Below are 14,425 nucleotides of genomic sequence, written 5' to 3'. Positions count from 1 at the left end.
TGGTATCATAGAAATAAATTGACTCTGCCTTCTAGATATTTGTTTTGTCCATTATTGGTAGCTATTTTTGTAAAATTTCTTAAATGTGTTTTTGTTTTGTTTTGACGGCCCTAATAAATATGTATGTTGTTGTTGTAATATATTTATTTTTGTTTATATGTTTGTTTTGTTTCTTTGTTAACAAAAATTCAAAATTTGAAACGAAAATATATTGAATTTTTTTTTAGTTTATAATAATAGCAATTTGTTTAAGATTATCAAAAATTCTTGGAAAAAAGTATTCGTATTTTTTTGCCTTCTATTATTTTTTTTCTTCTTAAAGGAGTGCCTTCCATATTCTGGTTGTTATTTAATAATGGATGGCTCCCTGCTGTTGATGTTAATTGTTTTTGATATTGCTACTATTTGTTGTTGTTCTTCTTCTTTTGATCAATTTGTTAATTGTTTTTCATCGTTTTTTTTTTAACCTAGCTTCTCCTTATTCTTGCTTTTGTTTAATACTTATTAAATACTATATGAATATTAATTGATTATATTTTGTTTTGGTTTTTTGTGAAATGTGTTGTTTTATTTATTATGCAACATCAATTCATTTACTTACACACTAAATTATTATTGTTTTTTAATTATTAATAATAATACTCTTATATATTTTTACGTTGTTGTTTTATTTTAAGTAAGCAATAATTGTTCGGATTACTATAAATAGACATTAAGAATATATATTTCTTTGACTTTATTTCATTTCTCAAAAAAATTGCAAATCTTTTTTTATATTTCTCATATATACTAATAATAATTATAATAATAAATATAGTTGTTTCTTGTTATTTGTTTGTTAATAATAAACGATTTAGTTTTTATGTTTGTTAATAAGTTGTTTTTTTTTAAATATAATAATAATAAAAGTGTTATTATTGGTTGTGTTAGTAAATAGTTTTTATTTGTTTTATTAAAGAAAACATATTTATTTTGGAGAGAGAAAAATATTATAAAGTATAACCGAGACCGTTTTGTGTGAGTAGCTTAGGGATATAAGGAGCCAAGAGAGTGTATTCAGACCAGATGTTAACAATTCCTTCTTCTTAGCTGCCTTCTAGAGGGGGTTGGCAAGACCCCACCTTTGTAGTGTTAACGGTGTCTCATAAGTTAATACTTTATGCTATAAATTGTTAATAATAATAATTTTATTTTAAATTTCGGAAATTGTGTATTTTTTCTAGGGCCGCCATCATCATAATTGGTTATTATTTCAATGATCAAATTGTTGTTGTTGTTTTTTTAACTCCTTTTAAAGGTTTTTGTTTGTAATTATTCTTGAGATTTGGTTCATTATTGTATGGGTTGTCTTAAAAAGCTAATTTCTTCATTTATTTCGTCTTGCTTATTCTTGTTGTTGTTTTTGGGTTTGAATATTATATTAGTAAATATTACTTTGCTTCAGTGTGGTTATGCAAAGATAAACTAATTTTTTGAGATATATATTGGATTAAAAGGGTTTTGCAGAACATTTAAATTGTTGTTATTGTTGTTTTGATAAATATATATTTTGTGTTGCTCCTTAACCTAAACCAAAGTACCGGAACACATCCAATAATACTTTGGTAAAATCTATCATCTAGGGAATTTCTAAGCAGTTTAATCAAAGGATACTTTTATCTTTAACTTTTCTAACGTCTAAAGAGAGCTAAGACAAAGAGCAGTTAAGAAACTCTTTTTTTTAATATTTTTGGTCAGATGTTAGTTCAGATGAAAGGGCCAATAACTCTTTTATTCCTCTTGCTCTCATATCCTAATGCAATTAAAGAGAGCCAAGTCAAAGGCTTGCTGGCCTTCATTGCAAAAAAAGAGCTCAGGTGTTAAAATTAGCGAGATGAAAATGACCAAAATAATAATACGATGTTTAAAGAATTGGTCATATCATGTCTAAAAAGCTTCGGGTCCTTCATCTAATGCTGAATAACATTCTTTTTGAAATACTAACTCTTTGAATGTGTACTGCTCTTCTAACACACACCATGTCATAGAGAGAGCGCCACTGATGTTGAAAATGACCGTTACTCTCTTGTATTATTATATCCAAAGATTAAACTTGACAATAGCTTTTTTTCAAACTACAATAATTATTTGTTGAATAAATTAAGTGTAGAGAAGTTCTTGATGTTATTTCTTTCACATTTTTCATGGTTTATAATCGAATTGATCTTAAATTCAATTTTGTTGTTGTTATTACAGCTTACATCACATTAAAAGTCATCGAGTGAAAATAAAACTTCTCATTGGAATTTCTAGCATTACTACCAACACATCAAATGTATTAGTTTCGAAAATTAATTTAAATTCTGTTATTCGGCATGGTTTATGTTGTTGGTAAAATGAAATGAAACAAATCAAATCGATTAACTGCATATTTGTAGTTACAATATTCTCTGTTTGGACTTATTGGTAAAATTTCAAAATTCTCTGAAAGGAAAAAATATTCCTATAATTGTCAGAAAAGGCTTAAAGGTAATTATTATTAATATCGAGTTGTTTTGAAAAATAAATTTGCATTAAGTCATTATTAACTTGCTGTAATTGTGTAATTTGCAGCTGAAAGAGTTGATGGAAATAAGAACCCATTAATTATCTCAGCAACAAATTGAAATTGTTGCAAGTCAAATTGATCAATTATATTTTTCACAACTCTAATAGGTTAGACAATTTTTGATCGTTGCAATATTTACCTTATATTTCAATCATGATTTCACGGAAAATGTATCAGTAATATCTAATTATTCCTTTTTTGGTTATAAAACTTTTTAGAAAATAATTGTTTTTTTTTTTTGTATATCCATATTCTGATGAGTTGAGAGCATTGTATTTAGTTATTTATTCTCTTACGAAAACCATTTAATTTTTATACAATATTTTTGCAATTTTTCGATTTGTTTTGTTTTTTGTCACCTTACTAAACACAATCTTTTCTGCCATTAAAAACTTCCCATGGTTGTATGTATATAATTTTCAAAAAGGTATTATAAAGTTGAAAGCACTTATAACTAATTGTGTATTTGTTTTATATTTAAGATTATTATATACTGATTAATATAATGCATATATATTTATTTAGAAAAGGAATGTTTATATAAGCCATAGTGATGTTAACTGGCTGAAAACAATCCCTTTTCAAAATTAAGTGAATATTTTCTTGTCAAGCATAAGGGGGAAATTTTGTTCATTTCTATATTAAAAGCGATTTACCTCTTGCTGTTATTACTGCCTAGTCTAAGGCTTTCTAAACTATTATATCCCCTAGGTCCCTAGGGGAGAGGAAATCTTTCTATATTTGTAAAGAAAACATGTAATACTCTCTATTTTTACTGTGGTACTACAATATTAGCCTAGGGTTCCAATTTTTTTATTCAAAATTAGCCCTTATTTTTGGGAGCTTTATAAGTTCCATTAAATATTTTCAAACTTTATATTACAGTTAAATTTGTCAAGCATATGAAGGAAAAGCTGCCCGTTTTATTCAAAGCATGAAGTACTATTTAGTTTACTGCGATCTTTTATATTGCACATCATTTTTGCAAATTTTATGGCAATCAATGATTACTACTACCCTTACTACAATTGAAAAGTCAATTTTCATTAAATTTTATTGATAATCAAATAATTTTTCTTCCCTATGTATGAATTTGTTTCCATTGGTTCCAAAGAGAAGACAATTTAATGGATGGCCAGTTTGCTTTAAGAGAAGACAATTTACCAAGCTAATTTAATGTATAGCCTGTTGGCTTTAATAGTAATGACAATTGCAGCTCATTTAGTATGATGTATACAAAGAGAGCTGGGACAACAAACGTTTTGGCAAAACTAATTATCAGAGATGAACAATTAATGAGATTAAATATGGAGAATAGGCAAAACTATTTTGTTTATGCCCCATTTAACTGTTAATTAAATCATTATCTAATAATTTTATATTAAGGAGAATTTTTGTGGCTATTTGTTACCATTTAACCCTAGTTCCATAAAGAGAACATAAAAGCCACACTCTGAGTGCTCTCATTACATGATGATACAGCTGTTTATATAGAAATGTCATTACTAGTTGGTGTTTCTTCTAAAGAAGACAATTTTAATTGAAAAAAAATATATCTGCACAATTGAAATTGTTAAATAAATGTTGTATGATCGAATCCTAATTAACCTATACCGCATATTATTTGTTTATATTAGGATTATGTTATAGTCGATTAAATCAAGTCTCCAGAAATCACTTCTAGCCCAAATGTGAGTGTGGTAGACAGACATGGGTGAAAATTTCTTTTCAAAATCAAAGTTTTGTTTAACAAGATCGGATTGTGCAAATTATATTGTAATAATAATACCCCTTTGTCGAATAAATATATATATATATATATTAGTTGGTTGATAAATAATATATGTGATTAAATATATAAATATGTTGATATATATGTGTATTAAGAGTTGTTAAATATTTATTTAAAAACAAATAATATTAGAAGAAGAAAATTTCATTAAATATATTAATGCAATATAGATTTGAATTAAGGTTACACTCAAAAAATCATTGAATTTGATTTTTTTTTTTTTGTTTGTTGGAGAACTTGTTATTAATAAATATTTAATACTCTTAATACCTTTTATTTTAATATATTAAATATGTGTTGTTTTAAATATTTTTGTTTATATATGTGATAATATAATATATATTTTTAAGTGTTATTTATAACGTATAACCTTTCTTTCAATTACATGAAACCGGATAAACGTTATTGTGTGTTAAACTTTCTCATAATATATATATTTTTAAATAAACTGCATGCAATATTTATTTGTTTTTAAATTTTACTTGTTTTTGCATTGTTAACACATTTATTTAATAGAGAGATTTTTGCAAAATGGTTGTTAAATATGCAAAAAACTCCACTTGAACATAAAGATGATGTGTTTGAGAAAACTAAGATATATTATATGTGATAAATAATATTAATTTATATATGTGTGATTATAAATGAGTTGTTTAAATACTTGTTTTTTTAATATAAGATTATAGACATATATGTTTGTTTTTAATAATTATATTAATTTTTTATATTTTTCTTTAAACTCCCATTTCCTTGGGAGTTATATTGCAATATTATACTTTTTTATTATATATTGTTATTTTATTGTTTTAATATTTAATAAACCCCCTTTCGTTAATTTTTATGATGTTGTGGTACTTGGCGGTTAGAGCAAATTGTTTACTTTTTTAACTAATATTTTATTATAAATCAAGTTAATTTTAATATTAACAAGAAAAAGCATTGGAAATTTGGGAATACTGTTTAAAATTATTTGTGAATTACAAGGAAACCGCAAATAATCATTTGAAATAAAATTTCTGTTCACTTAAATCTGACATATCTTTAAAAGTTCTTTATTAAATTTTAAAAAATATTGAATATTGGTTTGCGAATATTAGAAATTTTGTATGGCAAAATCACAATTAATGAACAACGAATTTTACTATTTTTTTGGAAAAAGTAGAAAATGAATGGAAATGGTTTAAAGCATTTCCAAATAATTTATTTTTAGAAATGTTTTAAGATTTGCTAAACATAATTTGCAAATAGATTGTAAAAATCTTGGTACACATTTGAATAAAAAATTTATATTTAAAATCATTTTATACCGATTTACATTAAAGAATTTTTATTGGCAGCAATTCACAAATGTTTTGAAAAAAGGAAGTCACTCTCCATTCCTTCAAATATAACTACAGAATTGTAGCTGTTCGAATTGTCTAATATAAAATGAAATTTGTAAGATTTGGAATATATTTATTTATGTTCTCTAGACTTTTGATTTTTACAATTTTTTGCAAATTATTTTGAAATTGTAAAAAATTATGCTGTTAATATGAGGATTTTTAGAGAAAATCAATGCTATTGTTGTTGATGTTCGAAGATATGCTGCTAAATTTTGTTTGTCTTGCACATTTTTACTTGAAATTTTAAGCCAACAAAAAACTAGGCTCTTGGAATCGTTCGTTTTTTAGTTTTTTTTTCGAATTTGGGACATAGTTTTATACACTTTTTTTCCATTAGAATTCATTAAAATATTAAAAGTAAGTAACATGTGTTGTTATGTTATAAAAAACTTGAGAAAAAACCTAAAAAAATGTTTTTTGTTTTAATTTTTTAAATACATTCCTTAACTATTTTATAAGAATTTCATTTGTTTTCACTAATTTATCGGTGATTGGTTGGTTAACATTGTTAATATATTTCTTTTTTTTCTAAAATTTTAAAGAGAAGAGATAGAGTTTTTGTTGTTGTTGTTTTAATAAGAAGTGTAATGTTTTATTATTATTTGTTTTTGTTCAATTTGTTTAAAACAATATTTGCTTTTTATAGTTTTTTTATAAATTATGGATATTTTTTTTAATTTAAACTATACTAAAAATTACACAATATATAAACATGTTCAGATAAAGCTAATAATGCAATAAATAGTACCTTTTTCATAGACAAGAATTTGACGATGTCTTTTTTATTTTAAGTTGCAAATTGTATTTCATTTTAGTTTTCATAACTTTAATTTCTTGCCAACTTCTAAGTGATAAAAATATCAAAGTGAAATTGTTTTTACATACATATATATGTAAAGAAGAAAAACGAACGTATTATTACTTAATTATTAAAATAATGCAAGTAGTGTTATAATAACAAGGAGAAAAAAACTGTGGTGTGGTTTTGATATTTCTGTTCAACGCCCTACACGTTGACGAACGAAATACAATCTTCAAAACTCGTTCTCTATTTGTTTGTTGCTGCTTTTGTTCACTACACATTTTGTTGAATATATATTTCTCTTTTTTTCAACTGTTTATATACTTTTTTTATAACATATAGAATTGTTTTGTTAGTTGAATAATATGTTTCAATTTGTTAGTAGTAGTAGTTGTTGTTGAAATCTTAAATATTTGAATAATTTACTATTTTGTTGTAAGCATGTCGTATATACCTGTTGTCTACATACACAAACAATATTTGATATTTTTTTTTAGTTTATAATATATTTTTTAGGTTGTATTATACTGCATTGTAGTGGCGAATTTAGTCCTCCTTGGTGAGAGAACCCAAATCGCTTAAGAAAGTCTCGGGTGTCAGTATGTGGGAAGAACCAATAACAACTTCCCAATTTTTAACGGCATTGGTTACTTCGTAAGCACTGCGCATTTCGGACATGCACACACCGCCAACAATGAAGACAATTAGACGTGGAACATTTTTCACCTGGGCCTGTGTTTTATCCTTATGCCAATGACCGTAGCGGACACTTTTTTGGTTCGAAATGAAATGACAAAACAAAGGCAATATTAATTGGAGAAAGGTGATACAAATCGCTGAAGTAATTTCAAAAAGGATGAATATATTTTTTTAAATGCTATGGGAGAATGTTACAAATCAATGGAAATGGATTAGATGTCCTTTTACATATTGAATACGATTAGCAGGGCTTTATTTTTTAAAGGCATTTGATTGATTTTCTACCAAAAGAAAATTGTTAGCTGTCATTCCATATACCTTAATATCAAAATATCTTTCACAGATAAAGGACTAATCTACGAAAGATATAGAAAAAAACAGACTAATTAAGCTAACATTATTTAAGAATGTTTTCCCAATTGACCAAATGCAAATTTCAAAATACTTCAGAGGATTTCACACAAAAATCATGTAGTTAATGATTCCTTTCTAAAAGCTCAACAAATAAGCACAATTTTTTTAAGAAGATTCAGAATTTTTAGAGTTTTTTTCTTTAGTCAAAAATCTTAGAAACCCCATTCTTTCTCTTAAAAAAAATTTTGTAGCATTTCCCAAATCATTTCACCTACCTTGTTGGAGCATGATAATTGGGATTTTGGGCCCTGCCAGTGAGGAAGGCAAAATGACGTTGATCCAATTTATCCTCAATGCAATCCTCCATGATATCCTTGACAACTGGTGTCCAACGAGACATTTGATAGGTGTGTTCAGTAATGCGTTCCTTGCGTGGAACTGTGTAAACTTTTTTGCGTGACTAAAATATGCAGAACAAACAACAATTAAACATAATTCCAAATCTCCCCCTCCTACTAGCCGGATGGTGATGATACTTACATCGGCAATAACATTGACACCCAAATGACTTAAATTGCGCACCATATCTTGATCTTTGGGCGACAATTGGGCATGCGTAAATAATTTGGTGAGATTTTCCTCAGTAATGCCATTCTTGATCATGACATACAAAGCAATAATGCGTACCTTATCATAATTGGAGACATTCTGGGTGGGGGCAAAGAAGGCAAGAAAAAAAATAAACATTTATTGAAATTACTCAACAACATTTTGACTTACAGCATCCAAAAGAATGGGTACAATATTACGCATATGATCTTTGATTTTTTCACCCTCAGCATCAGTGCCCATGGCCAAATCCTGTTCGACACGGCACAGCTTATCAACATAGTTCTGAAAAAGGGAAACAAAACAAAAAAATAAAATGAGGCACAGTTGATGAAAAAATTTCCTCCCCTGCCCGCCCCCGAATTCATGTTATACACACCTGATAGGACTTCATGCAATCCTCGGCCAAGTGCAAATGAGTGGAATATTTGGACAATTCCTTTTGATACTGTGGCATTTTCTTGATCATTTGTGATAAATCACGCATCGAAGCCTTATCAGCTGAAAATCAAACACAAATCAAAAGATTAATTTCATATTCTCAAGAACGGGAAAATGTCACTAAAACCCAAAATCCCAGCCAGACATATCTACACAACACAACCACAAGATGTGTTGGATTTGCTGATGTTATTGTTTTTTGCTATAACTTACTAGAAGACATTCGCTTGGAATCGGTGAATTTCTTTAGATTCTGCGTGACCTGGGTGGAAACGACGGCGATATGTTGATGACGCAATTCAACCCACAAATCATCGTTCTCATCCAGCAACACTTCCTTTTCCGGTTGATTGGGTCCGGGCGTAAAACGATAGACATCGTTCTGTATCGGCAATAGATCGTAGGCCATGGCTTGTAGAGTCAATTCGTGCAACAAGGGCGATACGCAATCAAAACCACGATCCAAAATTAACAATTGTGAACGTGCTTTCTCCGAACCCTCGCCCATCGTTGGCTCATCAGCCTTGTACGCATCCAGTTTTTGCTGAACGACTGCAGCTAGGTCGATGTTGCGATCCCAATCAGTGCGATATCGCACCATCGGATACTCGCCGAGCGTAGCGCACAGGGTGGCTATTTGCTCGGCAATGCGCTCGAGGTGTTTGGCGCGTATCGAGGCGAATGCCGGTGAGTACAAACACTGAAAACTGTCTGGCGAATCGAGCGAGTAGACCTAAGAGAAGCACATTTGTTTTGGTTCATTTTCATTTTTCAGTTTTTTTTAAATAAATTTTGCAATCAATCAAAAACAAAATGCCATCACACACATAGCACACAAGTTAGTTAGTTTTAGTGGTAGTTGTAGTTAATATTAGTAGGAGTGATTAAAAGTGCATTTTAGGAGTGGGCCAAAATTGGTTTTGATTTCGGGTTAATTAATTATTGTTTTTTTTTTAATAATTTATATTTAATTATTTAATTTTGATTGCGGTGCAGTTTGTTGTTGTTGAGTTGAAGTTGGGTAGTAGTAGTTGTAGTAGAAATAGTAGTTGAGAGTTGAGGAAAGTGGAGAAAGAAAACGTGCGTAATAGTAGTGGTGGTTGGTTGGTTGGTGGTAGTAGTTAGTTATTTAGTTGTTGGTGTATAGAAAAAGAAACACAAGATATATATTTTTTGTGGCACATAAAAATAAAAACAATAATACATTAATTAATTTCCTTTGTTTAAATATACATTATCATAGGGTTTTTTTAAAGGTTATGGATTTATATATTATTTAGTTTTACAAATTTCAAGACATTCCATATCCCAAAAGCATACAACACATACTCGATGATATATGGAAAAAGCTGGGGAAGAAAAGCAAATGGAAGATGAAGGCAACAGAAATGCATGAAAGCAAAATTGTATTTATTTTTTGAGATGATAGGATGGGATTGAATTATTGCAGCCAATTGAATAGAATACACTAAAATATCGCTAATCCGGACAATTGATTGCAGACGCCAATACGGATTGTCCAATTTTCCGTATTATCACTAAAATTAGATACGACAAAAAAACCCATAACAAATGATGTACTTTTAAAAAACTGATTTTAGAGTCAAACAACCGCGGGGCCAGTAGACGATTATTGCATGATTTTCCTAAGGTCCAGAAATCATGCATTTTCAGGAAATATTCTACCTTTAATAGGCATTCACAAAATTCTGTAGACATGACTTTCCTTTTGACGTGACTTTCTGTTCATAAAAGTTCTTCGGAAAGTCTTCTATAAGTTAGCCAAATTATTAGCAAAATAATTATTTAAAAAAGTGCCTCATTTAAAGGGGATTCCACCCATTCTCGATTTCAAGTTTCGATTTTTTTTTTTGTTAAATACTTGTAGGTTAGGTTAGGTCGAAAAGAGGGGTGGATAATACCACCACATGCCCAACATGAGAAGGACATACACATAAGCCAATTGAGGCCTGTTGTGCGCTCTAGAAATGCGGAGAAATTTAGAATTAGACAAAGTTTAGATTAACAACATTTTGGGTTTTGATCCCCCTATGAATCTAGGAATTCCGTGTTTTTTGAGAACTCCTTCAGTCTTCTCCATTACACCCCCTCAGATCGGTTCGTCCGTGAAAAGTGTAATTTCCCAATAATTTTTCCGAAGGCTGGGCAATGGCACATGAAATGTTCCAGCGTTTCACTGTAATATTTATTGTATATTGGTTTAAACTTAACCAGTTAAGACATTCTGTTATAGCTTGAACCTCCGCCTGTAGGATAGTGCTGTTATCTGTAAGACGAAGAGAAATTTCAGTACCCGGTTCTTCGATAAAAAGTCCCAGTCCAGTTTTTCCTCCGAGTCGAGAGCCAGCTGTATAGCAACAGATACCAGTCGGCATCTGAACTAGTGTTCCACTATTCCATTGTTCTCTATCTGGTATTATAGTTTCACACCATGTCACTACTCTCGTTTCAGGTATGCGGTCTGAATCAAAGGTATTGATTGTTGACTCAGTAGTTGCCTGTTTTTGTGCGGTATGTTGTGTCCGGTGTCTATCCACTCGTCCATTGCTAAGCTGTAACCGCCGCTTCATATTATTCTTGAGAAGTTATAGTTTCAAATTAAATAGAAATAAAAAAACGATTTGTTGAAACCGAAAATGGGGGTCCCCTAAGTTGTTTTCATCTTGTTGGATCATCATAATAGGTATCTTCTGTCTATAGAAGACCTATAGGACGCAAAATCCTTTTAAAAACTACTCATTCTGACTTGATGGAAACGATCTTTGTAGGGACGACAAAATTTGTTTTCTTTTTTGTGTCTGGATGTTACGGAAAATTATTTTTAAAATAAGTTTTAGGGGTTTAAATGACCTTCGCAGATCTCCGACTTTTGGAAGCTGCAAAAAATCATTAATTGCACAAAAAATTAAGAAAATCAAAAAAATATGACATTTTTATAAGAGTAGAGTATGTGTTATATTAAAATAAAAACTATATTCTATGCATATAGTATACAAAGCTGTATTGGGGTGGGATTATAGCTAATTCTAAAAGCAAGCAATAAGTTCTTAATTAAAAAACACAAGTTATATATTATTCTTAAATAGTAGTAGTTGTTAGTAAATATTGCTGTTGTCATTTATGCCCGTGAGTTATATGTCAAATTACATAAACAATTACAAATCAATGCATAAGACACCATAACATATTGTGGGGGAACAGGGGGGTTGGGTTATTTTTTGAATTTTGTGTCAAACATTAAATGGACTCTTGTTCGAATTTTGTTAGGCCAATTTTTCGCAAAGAGTTTATACATTCATTTGTAATTCAAGCATTTTTTGGAGGGGGAAGATAAAGGATAAAAGGACAAGGGGGATTTGGGGGAAATGTAGAATAAAGAATTGGGATTATTTTCGTTGCCGTTTTTTCTGTTAAAAAACGAGTCTATGTAATTTGGCATATATTTGTCTATTCGTGTAAATATAAAAAAATACTTGGGAATTTTTTATATTGAGTTTTTTGAAAGTTATATAGGCAGATGACGATTTGTTTATCTGTATATAACCATACACATTAAATTGAACACTACAAAACAAGTAAAACAAAACTTTAGGAGATTGTTTGGAGTAGTTTTTTTTTAATTCGTTGACTTTTTTTGGTTTTCTCGAAAAACATTTGTATTTTCTTAAGTTTTATTAAAATAAAACGCATTAGGATTTTTAAAGATCCTGAAAGGGCAGCTTAAACACTTTTTGTTGAAGCACAAAGAAAAACTTTGTTAGAAAGTTCATGTATCAGCTATTCTTTGAAAATCTTTCGTAATTTTTTTCTTTTAGATAATCTTGCTGAATTTCCCTGCATTGAAGAACATATACATACACACACATATATGCATACATACGAATATAACATTAAATGTATATAAATTACAACATTTAATAGTAATAGGAAGAGTATTTAAAAAATATATTTGAAACAACATCAAGAAGAAATCAGGACAATAAAAAACAAACAGGTGTTAATATTTGTTTTTTGTTTTCATATCCCTATTTTTTCTGTTTAAAAAATTTGTAGTAGGAGTAGTAGTAATAGTTGTTATGGTTAAGAGTTGTAGTAGTGGTAATAAGTACAATACAATAGAAGACACAAACATTTACAAAATACACACACGTCTATTAGTAGTAGTAATAGTTGTGGAAAAAGAGTTTGGAGTGTTTCTTAATTTCTTGGGCTAGTATAGTAGTTGGTTGGTCTGTGGATAGTACTTTTTTGTGGCGTTTTAAATGTCTTTTTTTTTGGATTTTGTAATTTTGTAAAATTTTCGCACCTGGCATTCATATGGTAGAAATGCAATATTTATCTCCTTTAGAGTTTTGATCTTTCTTGCAGCGCACGATTTACACAAATCGTTAAATAATTCCTCCGGGCAGACTATAAATATATTTATTTGTATATATAGTAGTAGTAATAATAATAAAATATTATATATATGTATTGTAAAAAATAAACAAACCAACAAAAATTTATTCATTGGGATTTTAAATGGAAAATAAAAATGGAAAAACAAGTGCAAAAATTGGTAATAAATAAAACTGAATATGTTATAATGCTTCAGTTTAAAGGAAAAAAGGCTCATCGGTGTTAAGCAGGCCTTTTTCATTAAGATAATAAAAAATTCTACAGTTGGGTTCTTATGAGAAATATAATAATATTTGTTGTTTTATGTTTATCGAGGATATAATAAAAAACTGCTAAAGTAACGTTTTTATATTTTATATGGCTAAAACTTGTTGAACATCTTACCCATGACACAGGAACACTTCGCGGTCTAATTTTTAATATTTAAATGAAATAATATAAATAAAAAAGAATACTCAACAATCTACAAATAATTAAAAAACAATTGTTTTTTAAAAATATTCCTCTTTCAATATTTGTCCTAACAAACTTGTATTAGTATTGTTGTACAAATTCATTTGTATGAAGGCTATTTTCCATTCTACCCTTATTGCCTTTTATGTCAGCTCAAATAGGCCGCCTACTCTTTTGTTTGGCCATTTGCCAAAGAAAAGCGATGAAATTATATATAATATGGATAAGTGGGTCGGTCATAAAACACATACAACCTATGTATGTATACATCAAAATGTTGCAAAAGCACATTTTTGGATAGAAACCAATTTTGTTTAGCCTTCCAAGGGAATCGCAACGAAACAGGTAATCAAGAAAGTCACATCCTTATGATATAATCACACACCACACTTAAAAAAAGACATACAATATAAATATAGAAGACGACATGGACATTTAATATGAATTGTAATGGATGGAGTGTAGTATTAATTGCATTAGGCGACATTAGTTTGTCAGCATTAAGCGGCACGGTAGTGTATGTTGTCTGTTAGAAGTTAGTATTGGGTTTGAAAATTATTGTCCATCCATGGCATGGAGATAGAAAAGATAAACACACACACACGCATACATGTAAATGAAAATGCGGAATAACAATATGGACATATAAAAAATGCACTTTTGGCAAATTTGCCAATATATGGCAAAAGTTGAGATTTTGTTGTAATTGTTTTTTTATACCTGGCTCTCATATGCTAGAAAAGCAATATTGATTTCTTTGAAACAAGCTATACGGCTGACTAATTGTTTTTCAGCTTTTATCATTTCGAATATATCGTCAGGAACGGCTAATCACAAATAAATAAAAACAAACAAAAAATTATAATAAAAAGAAAATCAAAAAA

General features: G+C 29.1%; 1 protein-coding gene across 4 annotated transcripts in view; it reads right to left on the bottom strand.

Annotated features, from left to right (window-relative positions):
- Positions 1-7,093: 7,093 nt before the first annotated feature.
- LOC133338860 (protein ROP) overlaps positions 7,094-14,425 on the bottom strand; it is a 324,624-nt gene continuing 317,292 nt past the window's right edge. For 3 of the 4 annotated variants that reach the window (XM_061546978.1, XM_061546979.1, XM_061546977.1), the window contains 7 exons: positions 14,262-14,368; positions 8,883-9,402; positions 8,608-8,729; positions 8,400-8,513; positions 8,160-8,327; positions 7,895-8,079; positions 7,094-7,335 (listed from right to left, as the gene is read on the bottom strand). In XM_061546978.1, coding sequence (XP_061402962.1) covers positions 7,113-7,335; positions 7,895-8,079; positions 8,160-8,327; positions 8,400-8,513; positions 8,608-8,729; positions 8,883-9,402; positions 14,262-14,368 — 1,439 coding nt within the window. In that variant the 3' untranslated portion in view covers positions 7,094-7,112. Of the gene's footprint in view, positions 7,336-7,894; positions 8,080-8,159; positions 8,328-8,399; positions 8,514-8,607; positions 8,730-8,882; positions 9,403-12,996; positions 13,101-14,261; positions 14,369-14,425 lie in introns of all 4 variants that reach the window. The other variant, XM_061546980.1, reaches the window with a different exon arrangement.

This window comes from Musca vetustissima, unplaced genomic scaffold (assembly GCF_032173495.1).
Source record: "Musca vetustissima isolate MV318-11 ecotype Yass unplaced genomic scaffold, APGP_CSIRO_Mvet_v1 utg704, whole genome shotgun sequence".
Lineage (NCBI taxonomy): Eukaryota > Metazoa > Arthropoda > Insecta > Diptera > Muscidae > Musca > Musca vetustissima.
This window is presented reverse-complemented; position numbering and strand designations above follow the sequence as displayed.